This window comes from Rhamphochromis sp. 'chilingali', assembly GCF_963969265.1.
Source record: "Rhamphochromis sp. 'chilingali' genome assembly, chromosome: 5".
In the NCBI taxonomy this organism is placed as follows: Eukaryota; Metazoa; Chordata; class Actinopteri; order Cichliformes; family Cichlidae; genus Rhamphochromis; species Rhamphochromis sp. 'chilingali'.
This window is the reverse complement of record NC_137932.1, coordinates 23,844,049-23,866,290: the sequence shown is the minus strand read 5'-3', so window position 1 is coordinate 23,866,290 and position 22,242 is coordinate 23,844,049. Positions and strand designations below refer to the sequence as shown.

Here is a 22,242-nt window from a genome sequence, read left to right as displayed (position 1 = left end):
ACAAACAATCGAAACAGAAAGAAAATCATGACACCAAGAAAAGACTGAGAAGTTTCACACCAGGAGACAAGGTCTTCATCAGAAACTACTCCTATGGCCCGAAGTGGATTCCCGCAGTCATTGTGAGAGCATCGGGTCCAGTGTCTTACATTGTTACCATTGGATCAGGTCAAACTGTGAAGCGGCATGTGGATCAGGTGAGAGCAAGAGTGGCTGACACTGTTCCCAGTACACCAGACAGGGAGGTGGAGCCATTGCTTGACAAAGAATCAGTGCCTGAGTGCTGCTTGCCATCAGAGTTGGACACATCGCCACAACCTCCGGCAATGGAGTTGCCTTATGCTCCGGAGACTCCAGCTCCCGGAGACTCCTCAGGGACACCCGTGTTGCGACGTTCCCAGAGAGAGAGACGTCCACCAGAGACTTTAAAGGACTTTGTTAAGTAGTGTGAGATCTTCCAGAAATAGAGCAACAATGCGCTCTGATCTCACAGGAAGGACGTACCTTCCTAGTTAGAAAAAAAAAAAAGAGAAACATGGAAACCTATGTACAGTTGTATGGTTGTATGGTTACCTTAATTACATGTTGATTGTTTGTTAAGCATTCTTTAGATAAACAGTTATTTTGTAAGTCAAGGGAGTTGTTGACTTAAGGGGGGAGGAGATGTGGTATCGCAAGAAATAAGTGGTTATATAAATATGAGTATACATAATAGTTATTATTCATAGATACCTACATCCTAAGTTCCTGTTAATCTTCTGAAAGAAACAGAATGAATGTGTTGTTACAATGGTAATGCCAGGAGAGGCAGTATTAGTTCTGTGTTACATTAATGTGTAAGGAAGTGGAAGAAGAGTGTGTCCTGTAGGAGGCAGTAGAAAAATGGATGCTCATGTTCTGTACATGCCCTGAAAGTAAGGTTCAGTAAACCAGTGCAACGATACCCCGGTGTAAGGCTCAGTTATTGTATTTTTATTTTTTGAAGATGCAACAACAGTGTAAACATAAAATCCACGAGAGAGTGGCCAAACATTAGTCGCATAGAGTAGTGGCATATTAGCAGCAGGAGTAAAAAGAAAAAGAAGGAAATGCTTAGTGCATCATGGGAAGTCTCCCAGCACCCTGGGCATACAACAGCATAAATATCAGGTGAGTCAAGCGTGCCTGCTCCAGCCCTGCTTTAAACAAAGCAGCCTCTACTTTGTTTAAAGCAGGGCTCTAAAAGTAGAGGGTGTGTCTATTGCTCCCAAACTGAGCTGTTTCCACGGGAGAGTCTGACAGTTTAAGGCCGTGTTTCTAGGAGCCGCTGACTATGGTACCGAGAGATCTCACAAGAAGCACAGATTACATGAAAATAACTCACTCATCTAATTTGGTAGAAATTAGAAACAGTCTAACATCCACAAACATTTAAATGATCTCGCGTTACTTTTTTGGTATTAGAAAGCAGATTAAAGAGAAGATGATTTAGTGACGAAACTGACTCGTTTTGACTTCCTAGCAGAGACTTTTCTTTACGTGTGCATCAGAGCTTCCACGGTTACCATTCACACATACGCCCAGACAGGCAGCACTACTAGATACTACTACAAGCTCATGCTGCTCTGCTATTGGCTCATCGTTATCGAAAGGCTTTGTGTCAGAGTCGGCTTAAAAGGTAGAGAGACGTATTGAAACCACCAGACAGGGAGAGAGAGAGAGAGAGAATCAAGTGTGTCAGACCGGGAGCAGCACGCTGTTTGACAGAAGCCGGGTATTGTTTTCTAAGGAGTGTTGAGTGTTCGAGTATTTTCATATTTAAGGATATGTAGTCAGCAGTTGTTCATATTTCAGTCATCTGCAGCTCAGCCTTCTTTTTCACCGGTAACCAAATGAGGAAACCTCTCTGTTTCCTGCTCAGCTCGCCTCAGTCGATCATCTCTGGACTCAGCATCGCGCAAAAAGAGCAAAAGGCTGCGAACACGCATCATGGTCGCCGGTGAGCTCGTGCAGGAGCATCTGCGCGCGGGTACCGGCGCACCTGACGACATCACGGTCGGCAGGAAGGAGCCAGAGGACGAGGAACGGCCAAACGAAGCGGTGCACGCGGGCGGGGCCGGGGAGACAATCTCAAAGCGCGCGCAGGAGCTGGAGGAGGACAAGGAAGCTCCGCCTGATGAAAGAGAGGTGATGCTACCTAACGGAGGAGGAGGAGGAGAAGGCGAGGAGGAGGAAGAGAAAAGGCTGGAGACCAGGGTGTACGCCCGCCGGTTCGCCGTGCTGGCCGTTTTCAGCCTGTACTCCCTCGTGAACGCCTTCCAGTGGATCCAGTACAGCATTATCACCAACGTGTTCACGCAGTACTACGGGGTGACCAACGACAAGGTGGACTGGCTCTCCATCGTCTACATGGTGGCCTACGTGCCGCTCATCTTCCCCGCCACCTGGCTGCTGGACCGAAAGGGTCTGCGCTTAACGGCCCTGCTGGGCGCCGGCCTCAACTGCGCCGGCGCCTGGCTGAAATGCGCGAGCGTGAACCCCCAGCTGTTCGCAGTCACCGTCACCGCGCAGGTCATCTGCTCCGTGGCGCAGGTGTTCATCCTCGGCCTGCCTTCCCGCGTGGCTTCGGTGTGGTTCGGACCCCGAGAGGTTTCCACTGCGTGCGCCACGGCAGTGCTCGGAAATCAGGTCAGCGCGTGCGCGTGTCACAGATTATTGATAGGTTAGGTTTGTGTGGAGTTTAGTGAGCAGACCGAGTCAGGGGGGAATAGAGACGTGATTCTATTTTAGTGATCATTCAAAGTTTTTACAGCAAATGAACAACAAATACAATAATAACAGCCAAGAACTCACTGACAATTATTGACCCCCCAAAAATCATTGTACCCACGAACGAACAGTCTAAATTCCAACATTTTCATTACTAGAAATAGAGAAATTAGAAAAACTAGGGACCAGTGGAACATACTAGGACTAATAAAACCTAAGAATAGGCCTATAGTAGATGAAAAATAATTTCTTAGCCACAGCCAACTAATGGACAACACTATCATCACCAGATTATCAGCTCTTTATATGCTCAGTTTAGCAATAGTAATATTTGTGTAAGTAAATAATCTCTTCTTCTCTCTCTTCCTGTGCCTTTTATTTGTAGTTGGGGACAGCCATTGGCTTCTTGTTGCCTCCTGTTTTGGTTCCTAACACCCCTGATAATGTTGAACTCACAGGTCACAACATCATGATTATGTTCTACGGTACAGCTGCCGTCTCCACGGTCCTCTTCGTCCTGGCAGTGATAGGTACACATTTAATATCACACAGTCGCACGCTGGCTTACATTATGCAAAGCAGCATACGTTTTCTTGGTACTGCCAAATGTTTCAGTTGCCAGGGAGTGGTGCTCAAACTCAGACTTCTGTTGTGTACATGTGTACAGAGGCCTGCAGGTACAAAGAACACTGGCACACCTCTGCTTCCAGGTACACAGGTGTGCAAGCTTTTGTGCATCTAAGGGCCAGGTTGTCTTCTTGAGACTAAGATTATTGTAAATATTCTAAAAAACACTAAGCATCCAGTTCAGGATCATGAATTGGGTTTGAGATTAAGATTCTGCATCATTCTGTAAAGTGGGGTTAATAGTAGGTGTCTTTAAATATCTATGACACCGTATGTAAACACACAGTGTTGAAACTGCAGCTGGTTTAAAACGAGCCAATCAAGAGTTGACATATTATCAAAGTTCCATTGCAGTAATTTCAGGAACTCCTGGTTTTGGCAGCTGACTTCCTGAAACTACCTCAGACTCTATAACAAATCTCTGATTTAACCTCATACTTGAATTGAGTCAAAAATAATCTAAATAAATAGTTTATAATTCAAAATGTGGGCTGTATGTACGCAGATGTGTATTATTTACATTTGATACCACATATCAATAATTTCCTAACTTTTCTGGTTCTTGTATGCTCACAGAGGCTCTGATTTATTTTCTTCTCACATAAAAGGTCCATGACTTCACTGTTTCTGCCTTTTCCACAGTCATAAAAGACAGACCTCCTCTCCCTCCCAGTCAAGCACAGGCTGTCTTACCAGACTCCCCTCCTGAAGATTACTCTTACAAACAGTCCATCCTCAACCTGGTGAAGAATAAAGCCTTTGTCCTGCTCCTCATCACCTATGGCAAGTGTAAAACACCTGACTTTTACATTGTTTGTCTTTATTTTTGGTAACATTTTGGAGACTCTTTCAGGTCAGCAGATCTAATACATTACCATTAGTCAAAACAAACCCTGGCCACACTCAGCATATTCAGCCCTGATATTTCCTCCAATTATTTGATATGATATGAAGCAGGAGTCCAGTAAAGATTGCGTAATACTACGATCATTACCTATGTTATCCGGACTTACGGCCTATGCTGTTATCATCATGATGAATAGTAGCAACTTCTTCTCACCCACCATTATCACCTATACAGATTATCATTACAATGTCACAACCTTATCACTATAAAGTTACTCCAGATAGCAGCATTACCCACAGTACTGCTACACATATTTTCTTTCATTTGGTATGCTTTCTTTTTATGCTAGAATTACTTCTCTATGCACACCTCTGTTTCTGCATTCTTAGAAAACGGCTGACCGCTGTCTCACCTTTGATAAGCTCCATTAAACAAACACTGTGGCACCAAGGTTGAATTTCATAACCTTTTTTTGCTAGTGTGTAAATTTCAAGATGCTTGGGGCGATTTGTTCTAAAAAGAGCAGCACTGGGATACTTAAATAATAATAACTGGATATGCTAATGATAACTGGGATGCTCACTTCATCTTCTCTCCAGGTGATATTTGAAGAGTCATTAATAAAACATTGTCTGAAAATCACTGAGGGTATAAATCACATCCTTTATAAAGAGTATGAGTTGAAACCCTCAAGAAAAAGGTACAGGGTATCAAACTGTTATCTTACATGATGTGTTTTCCTCATTTGTCCAAGACAATTTTCCCCTAAAGGAGACAATAAAGGCTAATCTAACACACACACACACACACACACACACACACACACACACACACACACACACACACACACACACACACACACACATACACACACACACAAACAGAGCTGTGCATTTAGTAATTTTCCATCAAATAAACATTAACTTCTAAAGTTGCAGCAATTCATTCTTGTGCTTTGTGAGTGAAATCAGTCTGAGGCCTCTGCATCAAGCACAAAGTATGCACCCTACATGAGTCCTACTGCACTGGCAAGAGGACATTGTGGGCTTTGTAGTGATGCATCCTATCTGAGGGTTGGGCTAACAGATCACATATTTTCTAAAATCATATCAGATTGTTTCTTCGATATGGGGTGCGTTAATTAAGTTTAGTAGGATTTCAGAAATATACATCAGTTTTACCCTTTTAAAACAAAGGGTATTCCGTGTCCTTGGCAGTGTACGTGGATAAATGACTTGCTAACTCTTGGTGTCAACCTACGTCCCTCCTTCAGGAAGCTGAGGAAAGAGTGAGGTAGAAAGGATTTTGCTCAGAATTGTAGAAGGAGAATCAGACCTATTGTAGTCAGAAGAGGAAGTGGAGGAGGGTAGGAATTAGAGCAAGATAGTGAAAGTGCAGAGGAGGCTGTACAAGTTGTTGCAGAGCCTGAGCAGAGAAAAAGTGACAGCACCGTTATGGGTAAGAAGCAATTTGTAACCCAGGGCTTTAAAGCTTTTTGGGATTACAATGTGTACACTAAACACACACACACACACACACACACACACACACACACACACACACACACACACACACACACACACACACACACACACACATAAATGTAGAATGCATAATGAGCTAAAATTTAGCTTACATTAAAAACTTTTTTTGATTTCTGTCATTAGTAATACATTTGCTAAAAGTACATTAAAGGTTGGCTCTGAGGGGAAAACAATAATGCCCTCTGGAAGGTGAGACCTCTCTTAAACGGACTGCAACAGGACTACATCAGTGCTACATCAGTAGCTGAGGAGATGTCCTGTTCTCCACTTTGTGCCAGAGAAACCAAATCCCACAACTTCAGCCTAACATACACAACACTTCGTATCAGTAATAAACTTCAGGTATAGTCATTTCCTCAAAAGTTAGTATTCCCTCCTCTGAGCTTTCCTGTTTTGCTGTCTGGCCCTTCTCTACCTCGTCTCCTGACAGCACTAAGTCTGAGTCCCCTTTCACAATTCTGAGTGAAATCCTTTCTGCGTCACTCATATCACTCTGTCATGTCACACATGATCAGTGGGAGATATGACCTAACAACCTTAGTGATAATCAGGTGTGCAGAACGAAGTTTAAGCTAAAACTTCTTTGTTAAAATCATGTTTTAGTCTTCAGACATGTTACCTTCACCTAACTGTTGATGTCCATGAAATAAAAATACATTTTACCAGAAACCCACACAAAAATGAAAACAATATCATTACATTAAACCATTCTGCAGTCAAGCAAGACCAGATGTCCTTTACATAGGACTAAAAATAAATATTTTTTTTATTTTACTGTCACATATTTCTTTCAACTACAATACTTATATTATATAAAAATAAATAAATATCAAAAACTTTGATATTTTGCTTTTTTTGGGGGTCTCAGAGGCTCAATGAAAGAAGAGCTATAACATCAATTTACAGTACATCACTACTACTAATGCTACTTTTACTGTTTGGTTCTTATTTTAATGTCTGCTTTGGGTGTTTACATTCAGAATTATACTTATTATTTATTATTTATAATTATAAACATCCAATTCTAGCTCAGTCATAATCCTCATGGATTATTTCAATTTTAAGCTAAATGCAAAACTGTGCTCACCTTTGCCTTTGCTGTCTGTCTGCAGGTATAATGACTGGCTCCTTCTACTCTGTCTCAACACTTCTCAACCAGATGATCATGGCCTGTTATGAGGTAAAATCATCCATCCGTCCCAGCTGAGACTGGGCAAGATGACTCTGGAGAAGTTATGAGTATCACGAGGTCATTTTAGAAATGCCAGTTAACATAACATGCATATTTTGGGACTGGGAGTTATCCATAGCACCCGGAGGCAAACCAAAGCAGGAACAGGGAGAGCAAACAGACTCCACACAGAGAGGCCCCACAGAGCATGTGAGGCAGTTAGTGCTAACCGCTGTTACACATTACAGTACAATAATGTAGCAGACATCCATGACTACAAACACTCATCACAATCAAGTTGATCTGATTGTGAAGAGGTTGTTATTAATAATTAACATAGTAATCGTTATTCTGAGCTCTTAGCTCATGACGATCTTCACAGTTTTGTAATTTTGATCAGGTTGATTGGTTCTGGTGTCATTAAACTGGTCAATGGATTGCTCACTAGTTTGATATACTAATAAACATATTAATAAATCTTGTGCAGACATTTTGATGTTTGCACAAGATCAAGCCCAATAACTCTGGAAACCCACTGGTTTGAAATTTCCATCTTACTTATTCTGATACTTTTGATGTTAAGAAGCTCTTTCGTTTGGTAAAAGCGCTGGAAACTTGCAATCAACATGCTTACTTACTTATTGGTAAGATAACTCCGTTTTCTTATATAGCAAGATGTTAAGTAATACCACACAACCTACTAACTTTATTCATGTTTATCTGGCTTTTTTACTTAGGCTAATAACTGTGATGCATCTGTTTTTGTTTTGATGCTTTTGAGACTTCAAGAAACAAGTAAAAGCCACCTAGAGACCAAAGTTGGGGAGTCATGAATGTGAGACATAAATGCTTTTAAAAATAACCCAAACAATAACTGGTGACAGTCAACAAAGCTAAACATCTCTCCTCCTTGCATACAAGTGTCTAATATATATACCGATTTCCAACCTCTACAACACAGAACTCAATAGACTCTTTAAGCATAAAAAACGCTTAAATTACACATAAAACCATCTGATATTGCACTTTAATATCAGCAGCTGCAGTTCTGTGTGTACTGTATTTTGAGCCAAAGGGCAAAGTGAAGCCTTCAGTTCACTGTTTCTCTTTGATTTGACCCTCATGTTCTTAAAGGTTATGATGAAAAGAGCGTGAGTGTGGACGCAATGTGGGTAAAATACTGTCATCATAGTGGAAAATTGTTACTCTGTCAGCACATATGTGCACCAGCTGCTCCACTTCGACCACTGTAAACCATGTTTGTGTCATTTATGTTACTCTGGTGAATGTAAAATGCAGATAAAACAGGTGTTAGAAAACTGCAGAGTGGATGGAGAGGCTGAGAGGGAGAAATATACAGAGGTTATTGAGAAAGCAAAGAACAGAGCAACTTGTGACGGCTGCGATGAGACACGAGGTTATTGTCTATGGCTCTGAGTTCATTAGCTGCTTTCATGCATGCCTGCATCCCACCATAACACACACACACACACACACACACACACACACACACACACACACACACACACACACACACACACACACACACACACACACACACACAAAGCTAAATCAACAGAGAGCGGGCTGATTCAGTCACTTTGAAAGACTCATGTCTTTTTTTCTCTGTCGCCATCAGACACTGTACACACACTGAGTGATGGAAAAGCTGATGCTCATTCAGCTGCTGCTTGTCTCAGCAATACACACACACACACACACACACACACACACACACACACACACACACACACACACACACACACACACACACACACAGATCCTCAACCTTACATGACCTTAAAAAAGTCTCCGTCTCTTGGCTAAACTGTTAGATGACTTTGCAGCCCTCTCCCACCAGAAGCATTTTAAACCTCTGACCCCCCTCCCCCCAGCCTCCAATTAACAGCCATCATACTGACAAAACATGTGACTTTTTTTTAATCTCCACCTGCAACTGAGATAAGTTTAAACGGAGGCTAATGCCTTTGAATCAGCTGTCTGCACTGTGGCTCTTGTAACCTCTCCTCTCCTCTCCTCTCCTCTCCTCTCCTCTCCTCTCCTCTCCTCTCCTCTCCTCTCCTCTCCTCTCCTCTCCTCTCCTCTCCTCTTCTCTCGTCTCCTCTCCTCTCCTCTCCTCAGAACCAGGAGTTGAATGCTGGTAGAATCGGTTTGACTTTGGTTGTTGCTGGGATGGTTGGATCTATCCTCTGTGGCCTTTGGCTGGACCGCACAAAGTTGTACAAGTAAGCGACACTTACACACTTACACAAGCTATAGATATAGTTTATGTTATAGGCTGGTGTCAAAAATATGACCCATCAGCCTGCAGGATGGTTTCTGGATGGCAGAAATATTAGTGTATTTTGCACATCTTTAAGAACGGTGATCCATTAAAGGCAGAAAGACTTCCTAATAACAAAGACATTACCTTTGATCTGCCAAAGGACACTGAAGTAAGACTGTTAAACCAAGGAGCTGTGCCAGTGTGTTTCTGAGGGATATTACAAAAGGTTGATTGATTTAAGAAAAACTGAGACATATTGCTGAAAAGTGAAAAGTGTTTTTTCAGCGGTTATTATACACTGCAGTGTATAATAACTGCTATGGCATGCTATGGCATGCTATGGCAGCCTCCTCTGCTCACTGGACACTGCCACAGCAGCATTTGCTTGAATTATAAGGTCTATTTCACATTCAGCACTTTTGAATGTGTTTGAGAACAGGCTCTGAACCAACGGAGGAAGCATTTTAAGGTTGAGACAGGAAAAAACCCTCCCCAGAGAGCTGACATAACATTACTAAAATATTATTGTGAACTGTAGCAGTAAGATTCCCCTTCATGACAGCTAAGACCAGGCTGCATACTTTTGATCATATAGAGGGATATCAGAGTTGTTTCATATGTCTGACACAAAGAGTGGTAATCCCTCAGCCAGGAGGGCAGGTACAGTAAATTAAAGCAGTCAAACACCTGCCACTTTGGCCATGATTCAGTTTCTGCAATTAAAGCTCTATTTTAATGTTTTCTCATAGTTTTTGTCAGTTTGTTTTGGTCTGTGTGGGAGAAAAAACAGTTTGATATGTTGAGAAGTATGAAGGCTGTGTTTGTGCTTGGTGACCATAGTACGGGGGCTCTCATGTTCGCGCTGTTGCTTTTTCACAGGATCACCACACTGATCGTGTACATCCTGTCGTTTGTGGGCATGTTGGTCTTCACCTTCACTCTGGACCTCAAAAACATCCACTTGGTCTTTGTCACTGCTGGAGTCCTGGGGTAGGTCCAGCTGTTCTTAAGAAGCATTAAAGAAATATATATACATAGAATATATTTAGTGTTATAGTTATATTATTTAATAACAACAACAAACAAACCAACAGAGAACAGGCTTTACCTTCCTTTTAAACTGAGTATACAGATCTCAGTTACAAACTGATTAGCTGCTTTTCATTTTGCAGGCTCTGTTGCTGATGCTAGTACGTTAAATTAGCTTGTTTGCAGGCCACACATCTTTCAGTGTTTTTTGTTGAAACACACCCCACCCCTAGGGAGATACAGTGCCGATGTTTACATGTAAATACCAAATGAAAATACATATTCTTGCACATTATGTAGATCAGGTCATTGGATTTTGTTTTGACTCTAAACCTCGTTTCTGTGACTTCTGTGTTTCAGGTTCTTCATGACAGGTTACTTGCCACTGGGCTTTGAGTTTGGAGTGGAGATCACCTACCCTGAGTCTGAGGGAACATCATCAGGACTCCTCAATGCCTTTGCTCAGGTACTCCAGAAGCTGTGCAACACTTTCTCATACTTAAGGAGCGCCTTCTATTTGCACTATGGGCCACATCTGCAGTAAGAAAACATAAGATTGGACCTCTTTCTCCAAACAGCTTTTGATTCCTCTAATAATAAAACATTTTTTTTATCTGAAGCATTTATTTAAAGAAGCTAAATATTATTTTTCATTTTATACCTTTTGGCTACAAATTTTCCACATCTTCTTATCACTTTGCCAGTGATCAGAGACTGGAATGTTTTTTAAGGATGTAATGTACTTTATTAGCAATTGTTGCTAACATGCTATGTGGGTGTTTACTTATCTTGCAGATATTTGGGATTATTTTCACTCTGATTCAGGGAAAACTGACCACAGACCATGGCCCACTGTCTGGAAATCTCTTTCTCTGTGCCTGGATCTTCCTGGGAATAATTCTTACAGGTAAGCAGTGTGTGTGTGTGTGTGTGTGTGTGTGGGGGGGGGGGTTATATGGATGTCACTATGTGTTCATGTGTTCATTAAATGAAATATTAGATTTCTAATATTTCATGATGTTTTGTTTTCAGCCTTAATCAAATCAGAACTGAAAAGACACAATGTGAACATGGGAGCAGACAGCAATCACCTGAAAGCGGTAAGTCCTTCCAGGAATGTTTCAACTAGATTAAACAGTTTAGCTAAACAGTAAAATAAAATATTAGTATTATAAAATGTAACCTAATAAAGTTCTTTGCCTCTTGAAAGTAGAGTCTTTATCCGGAAACAAACAAATGTAAATTCACACGCTTACAGAAAATAAAAATTATATTTTTATTGTAATGGCAGAAAAGTAGCAATAATTGATAGTAAATGGAAACCATTCACAGGCACCTTTCAAAATATCTCTTTTACATTATGTTGTTGGCTTTCTGTGTCCTGTACAGCTGACTGTATTTAGTTTGAGTGTCTCTTTGTGTGATATTTTAATGTGACCTTCAGAGGTGACAGATTCTTGAACCTTTCTCTACTTTCCCTGAACATTGAGTCTCTTTTTGTTTCTGTTCTGGCATTTAGCCTTGCAAATTGTCCTCTAAGCAGACAAGGCTTTAAAACCCTATCTTTCGCACATTATCTTGCTGCCAGCTGGTTGTTTCTAATCATTTTGCTTAAAACCCTTTAGACAAGCCAGGCCTTTAAATCTGTTTAAGGACTCTCCATTCAGTTGATAGACCACCTTCCCACCATCCTGCTGAGCCACAGTTGAAGCGAGTTTATTCAGGCTCTCCTTCGTTGCTTTTATCACGTTTGAAGTTTTTTTTAAAAAAAAAATGGTTCACACAATCTTTTGTAGGTTATGAGGTTACCACAATTTAATAAATGCAAAAAATAAAATAGCAAAAATGATTTGTCCAACTGTTCCTTTGCTTCAGGGGTCACAAGTAATGCCTGCATGTTTTTATTGGTGCCATCTGGTGGCAGTGTTAAGAATAACGTTTTAGTAGGTGCTAAATAGAGAACAGGACTGTGCCAGCTTCAATCAGAACAGAGATTTAATCACACAAAATCTACAAATAGTAGATAATAAATTACATAAAGAGTAATGCTGGATTTGGATAAAACCCTGAATTGCCACATTTCTGAAATCCACAGCTCAGAAAAACCTAAAACCATGAGAAGAGATGTAAATAAGGAAATTGTCACGGTCTGGCTAGGGCAGACCGTATGTTGCAGGGAAGGACTCAAGCGCAGACCAAAATGAGATGTGAATAACAAAACAAGCCGTTTATTAAGGCAAGAAATGAGGGTACAAAATAATAGGGAATCGATGAAAACTAAACAATGACCTAAACTGGGTGAACTAAAACGAAACATACAAAACTCTAAACATAACAAACTGACAGGGATACCTGGAGCGGAGACATAGGAAACAACGGAGCAGTACAACGGACGACCTGACAAAGAATGACTGAGAACACACAGACTAAATGGACACAGGAGGATAATGAGGGAAGTGGCAACACATGGGAACCCAGCTGACACATAAACATAATTACGTCACAGGGGGAGAGTAACTGAACATGATGAACACAGACACACCAGACCTCTTCACAATAAAACAGGAAACACAGTGAGATATAGACATGACAACCTGAACTGACAACATAAGCCACAGACATGAAATACATGAAAAGCAGGGGAGACTTAACATAGTGGAAACACGAGGGGAAAATAACTAGAAACACCTAGGCATGATTATGATGAACTTAGGAAACCTGAAGGCTACATAAACTAAACACAAAACGCTGGGTCAGCAGACCCAGGATCATGACAGAAATATCTTATAGTTACAAGAGTCACAGGAGTTGTTCTTTTGTGGGTTATTTGGCAGTTACTAGAAAAAGCCCAAAAAGAGATGTGTGCATCAAGTCTGATTAATTACATTACAGTTCATTTTGATTTCTTGTTTGTGTCCCAGCTTACTACTGATTGTCCTGGAGACTGCCCTTCAGAAAAGAAATCCAATGGAGACAAGATGGAGCCCTCAGTCAGCTTCTCTCGTGAAACCTCACTGTGACCTGCCAAGTCACACAATCACAAACAAGTGAGACTATCTCCCTGCTCCCGTGGGAAACAAGTTGGCATCAAATACCTACAGCAGTACCTGCTTTTTGTTGCCAAAAATCTCCTCCTTAAAACTTGGAAAGTTGAAGGCGCCGGGCGTGAGGATGTAGGCACTGTGACATCACCAACCCACAGTTTGAAACCTCAGCATTAGCAATTTGGAAGCTGCCACGCCGTGTTTCTTTTGGAGTCAGAAGTGACCATATTTAGATGAGAGGGTGGGGTGCTAGCTAGGGCTCAGCTAACTTTTGTTAGCAAACTGCATCCATAAAGTGCACAGGTCCACAAACACTGATCCTAAATAGTTCCAAGTAAAAGACTTCAAATTATGAAAATAATAATGAATATTTAAGTTTCACGGACAGCTTGGATGGGCTTTTCCACACAGACAGCCATTAAAAGTCTTTCACAAAGCATCGGCACAATGGAGACGTCAATTTAGGGAAGTTGGTTTAAAAGATTCAGTTCAATGACATTTTATTTATACAGCGCTAAATCACAACAACAGTCGCCTCAAGGCGCTTTATATTATGAGGTAGACCCTAAATTTATACATACAAAGCGAAACCCAACAATCATATGACCCTCTATGAGCAAGCACTTTGGCGATAGTGGGAAGGAAAAACTTGCTTTTAACAGGAAGAAACCTCCAGCAGAACCAAGCTCAGGAGGGGCGGGGCCATCTGCTGCGGCTGGTTGGGGAGAGAGAAGGAAGACAGGGTAAAAAGCATGTTGTGGAAGCGAGCCAGAGATTAATAACTAGTATGATGACTAGTATAATGCAGAGAAGTCTATTAACACATAGTGAGTGAGAAAGGTGACTGAAGAAGAAACACTCAATGCATCATGGGAATCCCCCAGTAGCCTATGCCTATTTTAGCATAAGTAAGTAAGGATTCAGGGTCACCTGGTCCAGTCCTAACTATATGCTTTAGCAAAAAGGAAAGTTTTAAACCTAATCTTAAAAGTAGAGATAGTGTCTGTCTCCCAAATCCAAACTAGAGCTGGTTCCATAGTCGAGGGGCCTGGCAGAAAGTTACTTGCCTGTGTGGCACACCTGTGAAATAAAGGAGCCACACCCTCACTTTAAGCCTTTAACTTTATCCAGATGGATGGTTATAGCTAAAAAGAAACTCAGCTCTAGTTTAGTTGTCATGGTGGGAGAAATTAGCTTCGCCCAGCTGTTTCTTGTAAATATGTTATTTTCATGTCATGCTGAATTTGGGCATTTCAACATGGGCGTCTCTGGGAAATGACTCGTTTTTTGCGCCAATGGCAAGTGGCCAATCAAGGAATTGCACTTCTTTGCTAGATGATGTCTAAAAATCACCATGAAGACCTCATTGCGTTTAACTGTAGTTTCTTTTTACCGCAGCATTGTGTATAGATGTGTGCTGTTTTGCTGGACACATTTAAAGCTCCAGTGACATTTCATGGTGACTGAATGCACCTACTTGCTACGTCCCCCCCAAAAAGGTTCAATAGTTAAGGAAATGAATAATCCCTGAGCATTGTACCTTCTTTCTTCTGTTTACACACAAAGATAGTGTAGGATCAGAACACTTGATCTTAGAAGCTCTTTTTATAGAGACGCACACAATCATATCCTAATGTGAACACATGCAGTCACAAAGAGCAAATAGTTTAGTTATCATTTGGAGGGAAGGCGAAAGCTGATGACATGGTAACTCGGCGGTAATATCGCTCAATAAAACAGATTGTGGAACTCATAAATATGTGACAAGTGGAATGTGCTGCAGTGTTTTCCAAATTTGGACCAAACAGAATGTAGCGCACAGTTCAGCGCACAATTTTAAACACAGGCACAACTTTAGGCCTTTTTCTGAAATACATGATTTCAGTTTTAACTCTATCCGTTATGCATGTCATGGCTGGTCGAGCTGCCGTTTGTGGGACGAGGAAAGCAGAGTGGACAGGAGAAGCACAAAAGTTTGACATCTGAATATTCTCAGTTTAATATTCCTACTGTATCCATAAAAGTTTTTCTTTTTCCTTTTAAAGTCTTGCATAAACGCAGATACTTTGGTCTTAGCTGACACGTAGCCTTGTTTCATGTTTGTGTCCAAGCTCGTAAACCTTGTAAGAAACACATTTGTTTTCACTTATTTTGACCTCATAAGTCCTGGTCTATAATGTGAAATGCATGAAGTCAGACTTCGATTCTATTTTTACTTAAAAATTGTAAATTAGAATAAATAACAGACTTATTGAGTAAGTCTCATTACAAATGTACTAAATAGGATGCAACAAAGCACAACAAATCATATGCACCAGGTGGCCTCTTCAGTAGATGTGCCGCACTTGTCAACCTTAGGGCTAATTTGTTATGGCTACTCCTCATACTTGATCGGTAGGAGGGCTTAAAAAAATCGGGCTCACCATCACAGACATTTACCTGTCCATTCTTGTGTTCTTTTAATTCAGCTAAGAACTGAAAAGATGTAGAAAGAGAGCGTTTGTCTTCCTCCTATGTGCAAGATTTTTTGGTATAAACATTTATTTTTCTGCTTTCTGCTGCAATCTCACCAACTCTTCACTCCAAGAGGATTCATGTCAGTTGACAGGGTCTCTTTGTTTTTCTGGAATTTGTAAGTAAATAAATATTGATTGACAATTACATATTGATACCACAACCTCAAACATTTTACTTTTTTATACCCTTACCTTTGAGATGGTAGGGTATTTCTCCAAACAACTGTTAAATCCTCCGTTAAACCTTTCTTTTTTCTCAGAATCTTTAAAATACTTTTATTTTATGCATTTTTCCTGTTTTCTGGCTTCTTGTTAATCAAGATATGTTTTGTTTTTTTACTTTTTCTGACTCACTGATGTTTGTCATTTTTATAAACTACTAAAAGGTTTTATCTGGAATATAATTTGATTTTATTTATTTTCAGTCTATTTATTTTCCTGTGAGTATGTTACAGAAAACAGCACTTAACAATTACAATGATGAGGTGGTGAATAACATGGCCTTGTAGTCTGAAAAGACTTCAGCCTCTGGGGTAAAAGTATTTCATATTTTCATATTTTACACTGTCAACATCCAGTTTTGAACATTTCTTCATGGAAATAAATTATGTGAAATCAGTAAAGCATTATATGCTTCCTTTGTCTTGGGGATACTGTTTGCATTAACTGGGTCACTGGATTTAGTGGCTATTTTATATCAGCATTAGAAACAGTTTTTATGCAGCAGATGTTTTTAATGCTTTTGCATGATTGACAGTTTCTGTTTTCTGACATGTAAAAATCAAGTAGTTGAGGGTAGTTTGCGACTTTTTGTTCTCCCACACAAGTTTAATCTTTAAAGGCTAAATAGACCAAAACAAGCTGCTGCACATCGCACTGCATTGAGCCCCTAGCTCACTGGTATTCTCTCAAATGGTCAGCCAAAAGTTAAAAATAAAGAAAACTGGTTAAAAATTTGAATTTTTGCAAATGTGGAGGACTATTTTTTTTATCTGTGGATGGATACAAGAGATGTACATAAAACTTTTACCGGATTTTTTCTTGTTTTGGGTCTTTGTAGAGAATTCTGTTTTGACTGTAACAAAAATATGAATAATGTCACTTACCCGTGAAACAAGGATGTATATTGTAAATCTCAATGCCAATTATTGTTGAATATTTTCAAAGAAATAGCACAGTAGCCAAAAGTAGCTTTTATTTTCAAAGAACTTGTTATCCAGACAAGTGAAACTTAAAATAAGAAACACCAAGAAAATATCTTGTTTTTCTTCACTGTCAATAAAAGCATTTTACTGTAACATATTTGTTCTTACAGACTTTTTCTCGACTCAATAAGTAAACCCAGAAGTGAACAATCAAGCTGATCTACCTATAAGTTCATTTACCTGAAAGTGAGTTAGACTGAAAGTAACAGACAAAATAAGTTGCGTGCGAGCGACAGAGGAAAGTTTTTGTTTGAAGCTGTGGGCAGTTTGATAGTATGAGGTTGTAAGAATGTATTACGGATATTTACCAGAGAAAGACAAATACTTTATAAGACACTGCATAAAAATAGCATACTGAGGTAGGAGGGTTCTTCCAGGAACTGTGACACTGTTTTCCAGAGAACTGATCAGTAGGCGGTGACTTTGTACCTGTGTTATACCATAGATGGTTACAGCTGCGGTCACAAGTTTATAAAAACTCATCCTGAGCAAGAATTTCCTGTTAATTCTGGACTTTTAACAATTTCTTTGAACTGCTCTCTTTCCAGGATGCCATGATTGTAGTATGTAAGCCTTTAATGACTTTAATAAATAAGAATTAGGTGCATATAACAGCACAGTGGTGCAGTGGTTAGCACTGGTTTCTGTGTGCAGTTTACTTGTTCTCCTCATGTTTGTGTGGGTTCTCTCTGGGTACTTGGCTAATTGGGGATCTTAAAAAGGCCATAGGCGTGAATAGTTGTCTGTCTCTGTGATAGCCCTGCGTCAGAGTGGCGACCTGTCCTGGCCCCCATCCTACGATAGCTGGGAAGGACTATCCTTGTGTATGTGTGTACATTTTCCAAAGAGGGTGTTGGTTTATGTATTGGTGAATGTGGCTTGCAGTATCAGTACTTACCAAGAAAGGTATAAAAGTCAAACCAAGACAGGAAACGCATTCAAAAACTCCAAAGTGACCAATGTCAGTGGTCTTATAACATGCCCTTTCAACCTATTTTTGGCTGATGAGTTGGTGCTGTTACACAATTCTTTACTCATAAATACAACCATCAACAGGAAACACTATCACTTGTGTACCAGGAAGCCCATTTCGAGCCTGCGAGATGCAAGAACCTGTAATAATCCTGATTTTTATGCTTCCGTTTGAAGGTAATTATTCCGATTTTCTTTTCTTGGTTCTGTTATCTATGTTGCGATGAAATATATACATTTTAATTGATTGTTGTTGCCATGTGGAAAAAAAGAAATACCAACATGTAAAGTATATTTTTAGGTTTTGGATCATAATTAGAAGAATTCCATTGAATTCGGTTGACAATAGAATGTAAAGGGTTTTTAGATATCATAGATCACTTGACTTAAAGCATAAAGTGTACTAGGGATCTTACCCTGGATCTCACAGTGCATATTCTTTCACTGACTGTTCATTCCAGTTGAATATAAAGCAGCTGAAGGAAGAAAAACTATTAGAAAAACTCAAAGCTTTGATCTTTTAAACGTTGTTTTAACTTCCTAAGACCCGAACTCTTCCACGGCATGCTTTTTAATTTCTCTTTGATATTTGGGCTGATTGGGACCCGATGAATGTAAAAACAAGAATTACCAGATTTTTTTTTTTCTAAGAAAAATGAGAGCCACATATGAGGATAAAAATTTCAATAGAACAGTAGCAGTATAATGTCCTTGTAAGTGGATATCAGGCCCTTGTAGAGCAAAATTGAGTATTTTGGTCTAAATAACCCAAATAGTGATGTCCACATATGTGGACGCCAGGTTCTAGGAGGTTAAGAGAGAAATACAGTTCGTTCACAATTTTTTAGAAAAAGACACAAAAAAGTTAGTACTTATGGCTCTGTACTCCAACACCGATGAATTCATTTGTATTTTATTTTCGTATTTTCTTAAATATAAGGCTCAGTGCAAGTTTAGGAAACCCCAGAGTTTCTCAAATCAAAGAAATGTAGTATTCTTCAAAACCCAAGAGCCACAAAAGAGCATATTTTCAAGTTATTAAATTCAAAAGTGAATGCGGAGACCCACAATGTCCATGTCCATGTTTTCCAGTCACTGTCTGCAAAATTCTTTCATGAAACTGTTAAAAATATATTTTAAATTATGTTCCTTTGTCCCGTTACTATTGAGTCATGGTGCCTTCCTCATCTTGATAATTGGGTAGACTAGAATAAACACATCTTTTTTCTTTGCAGTATGCATCAGTACATCAAGCATTCAAGCATACATCACTCTTAATTACCGACTTGGAGATGATGCCATTCTCCCCTGTGACAACGCACCCCCTTTGGATTCAACATGCTCCATCGTTAGCTGGTTTCACAGCCGAGAGCTACCTTGGACTACAGAGGTGGTTCACAATGGAAACATCATTGAGAAAACAGCCCAAGCCGCCAGGCTGAGTCTGTACAGTAACTGCTTCCTGGGCATCAAAAGCATCACTTTGAAGGACTCTGGTGTTTACTACTGTCGGCCTGGGGACAACAATGCACTGCTTACAACTGTGTATCTAAATATCCTGACAAGTGAGTACAATGACCTGAGCGAACTTGATTTGCTAGTGATATTTAGAACCTCCTACTGACTGATTCTTTCCCAAACTGATCCTATGAAACACACTCCATATTTATGTCTATGTGATTCTCTAACAATTTTCTAGGCCAAAATGTGAAGATTATTATTGTTTTTATTTAAAACAGTTTCATTATGACAGATCATTAGAAGGATATGAGCATGATTTATTGGTGTGGAGAATTCAGTTTGAGGCATTTGGCTGTTCATTTAAAATTAAAAGGAAAAAATAACCCAAATGATAAAAATATGGCGAAAATACAGAACACAATATAATTTGATTTATGATTATTATACATGTTTCAAAGCATTAGGTTGAATAGGTTACATGGATTATTCCATTAGAATTATAAAAGAAATGAGTAGAAAGGTAAACATGTTTATTTCTTCACAGCGGGCATTGGTGTAAGATACTTCTACCTTTATTACAAATCGGGGCATGATGCCATTCTCCCCTGTGACAACGCAGCCCCACTTGACTCAAGCTGCTCCGTCGTTCACTGGCTTTACAGCAAAGATCGATCTGGGACTGCTGCCATAGTTTACAATGGGGCCATCGAGAAGAACTCATCCCGAGCTGCCCGGCTCAGTCTGCACAGTAAATGCCACCTGGGCATCCAGAACATCACTGCTGAGGACGCTGGTGGTTACTGCTGTCGGCCTGGCAAGAACACTGACCAGGACACAGTTGTGTATCTACATATTTTGAATAGTGGGTACTTACACTCTGCTGTAAAACACACTACATGTATTTGTGTCTTCTTCTTTCTTTTAATTCCTTAATTGGGTTGCCTCAGTGAATCATCTGCCTCACCCTTTCCCTACCATCCTCCTCTGTCATACCAGCAATCTGCATGTCCACCTATCCATGAATCTTCTCTGCGGTCTTCCTCTTTTTCTCCAGCCTGGCCGCTCCATAATCAACAGCCTTTGTCCAATATTTGTCCAATATTTCCTCGGGATGGGCCGTGGAGCGTTTAACATTTAGAGTTAGAAGCTGCATACATTGAAGTGTATTAAAAATTGTATGGGCTTTAGTCCCCATGACCCTAAAGTGGAATAAACTGGATGGATTGAAGACTTTTAGCATGCAGTAACTGGAAAGTAGCAAACTAAAAAAACAATGTTTTGACTAAACACGGATGATGAAATGTATTAAAGGCTTTTGTTTGAGGGATTTTAACACTTCAGATTCATGCTGTCCTTAGAAACAACAACTTAAGAATAAAGTCTCACTGATGAATCCAATGAAATGTGCATAAAGCTGTTAAACATTAGAATTAGTTTGAGATGTGGGAGCAGTTGTGATGACCTAATTACATTTACTTTGTTTATCACCTATTTCTCTCAGTTTCAGCATCTCAGACACTAAATGGGGATGGAGACTTCACATTAAAGTGCGCTCTGTTCAGATACTCTGACCTCCATCCTTGTGAAGAGAACAGCATCCGCTGGCTGGATGAGACGGGAAAGATGCTGCTTGACAGAGGTGTCACGAACACTGGACGGACGTGTGTTTCACTTCTGACCGTGAAACATCAGCGAGGCCACAGAAAAACATACACCTGCCAGTTTTTTAAGGAAAACAGCGTGAAGATAGAAGCTCAGTACACACCTGTCTTCACAGGTAGGATAAAGAACAGATTGATTTTGACATATAGCTTTGGTTTGTTACTGTAGCTTCTAAATGTTCAAAACATTGATGTTGCTGGACATTGACTATAAGGTTACAAGAAGGAAATTTAAGAAATTTAGGAATTAATATTTTCCTTCGTGTGTTTTTCACAGATTCCACAGATCCGTGTCCTCTGAGCTACATCATGTTGGCCCTTTGTATTGCAGGACTGATCCTAATAATTGCTATCATTGCTCTTATGAGAAACAGAGGTTAGACAATTTAAATGCTAACAGAGCTGCAGGATATAAGTTTTACTGCAGAATTTCAAGCACAGGATCAATTTGGAAGGCTTTCCTTTTGATTTGGATGTTTTTTACCTATATCAAGCATTTATTTCAGCATTTGCATCATATAAGGTTCGCTGATCAAAAATAATCAGACGTTTCAGTTTAATTGCTGTTCTGTTACTTTTTCCAGCTACTTTAAAAGCTTGAAAACACCAAAGTGAGTTGAAGCTTGAAATATGTAGGTTTTTTGATTTAAAAATGTAGCTAACGCTTACAGTTTAAGTTAGCAGTTAGCAGTATGAGTCATCTAAAGTGCCTCTTGAACAATTTGGTAGTTTTTGAAAACCTATAAACATAATACTGGATGAAACTAGGACTTTATTTCACAGTTTTGCTGTTACAGGAACACTCTCATGAGTTAGTACAGGAAAGACATGCAAACCTGTCTTATTGCAGGATTTGCTATAAGGAGGAGGCACCACCTTGTGGCATCATTCAGTACTGCAGCACATTTACATGACTGACTGTAGCAGCATACTAATCTGGTCTTTAAAGGGCCTTCAAGTTAGATAAGTGCAACCTCAGATGAACAGCAACATATGCCATTGATACTGTGTCATTTTTATTTAACAAAAATGAAACAAAACTGCATAAGCAAACATGAAAAAGCACAGCTTTCACTGGAGGTTCTGCCAGGAGAGAAAGCCTCTTGTCTCTTAAAAGAATATGGCAGCAC

The 22,242-nt window shown here is 39.9% G+C and overlaps 1 protein-coding gene across 2 annotated transcripts; it reads left to right on the top strand.

The window, feature by feature from the left end:
* The first annotated feature begins 1,021 nt into the window (after window positions 1–1,021).
* Window positions 1,022–17,085, top strand: flvcr1 (FLVCR choline and heme transporter 1). 2 transcript variants are annotated; one of them, XM_080882468.1, is made up of 10 exons: window positions 1,022–2,667; window positions 3,134–3,278; window positions 4,018–4,158; window positions 6,879–6,946; window positions 9,080–9,183; window positions 10,104–10,214; window positions 10,614–10,719; window positions 11,049–11,160; window positions 11,286–11,353; window positions 12,600–13,112. In XM_080882468.1, the coding sequence occupies exons 1-10, from the start codon at window positions 1,969–1,971 to the stop codon at window positions 12,666–12,668; spliced, it is 1,623 nt and encodes a 540-aa protein (XP_080738594.1). In that variant the 5' UTR covers window positions 1,022–1,968; the 3' UTR covers window positions 12,669–13,112. The 2 variants fall into 2 exon arrangements, with proteins under 2 accessions (XP_080738594.1, XP_080738593.1); XM_080882467.1 differs by lacking the exon at window positions 12,600–13,112 and adding an exon at window positions 13,175–17,085 and having other exon boundaries at window positions 1,023–2,667.
* Window positions 17,086–22,242: the final 5,157 nt, after the last annotated feature.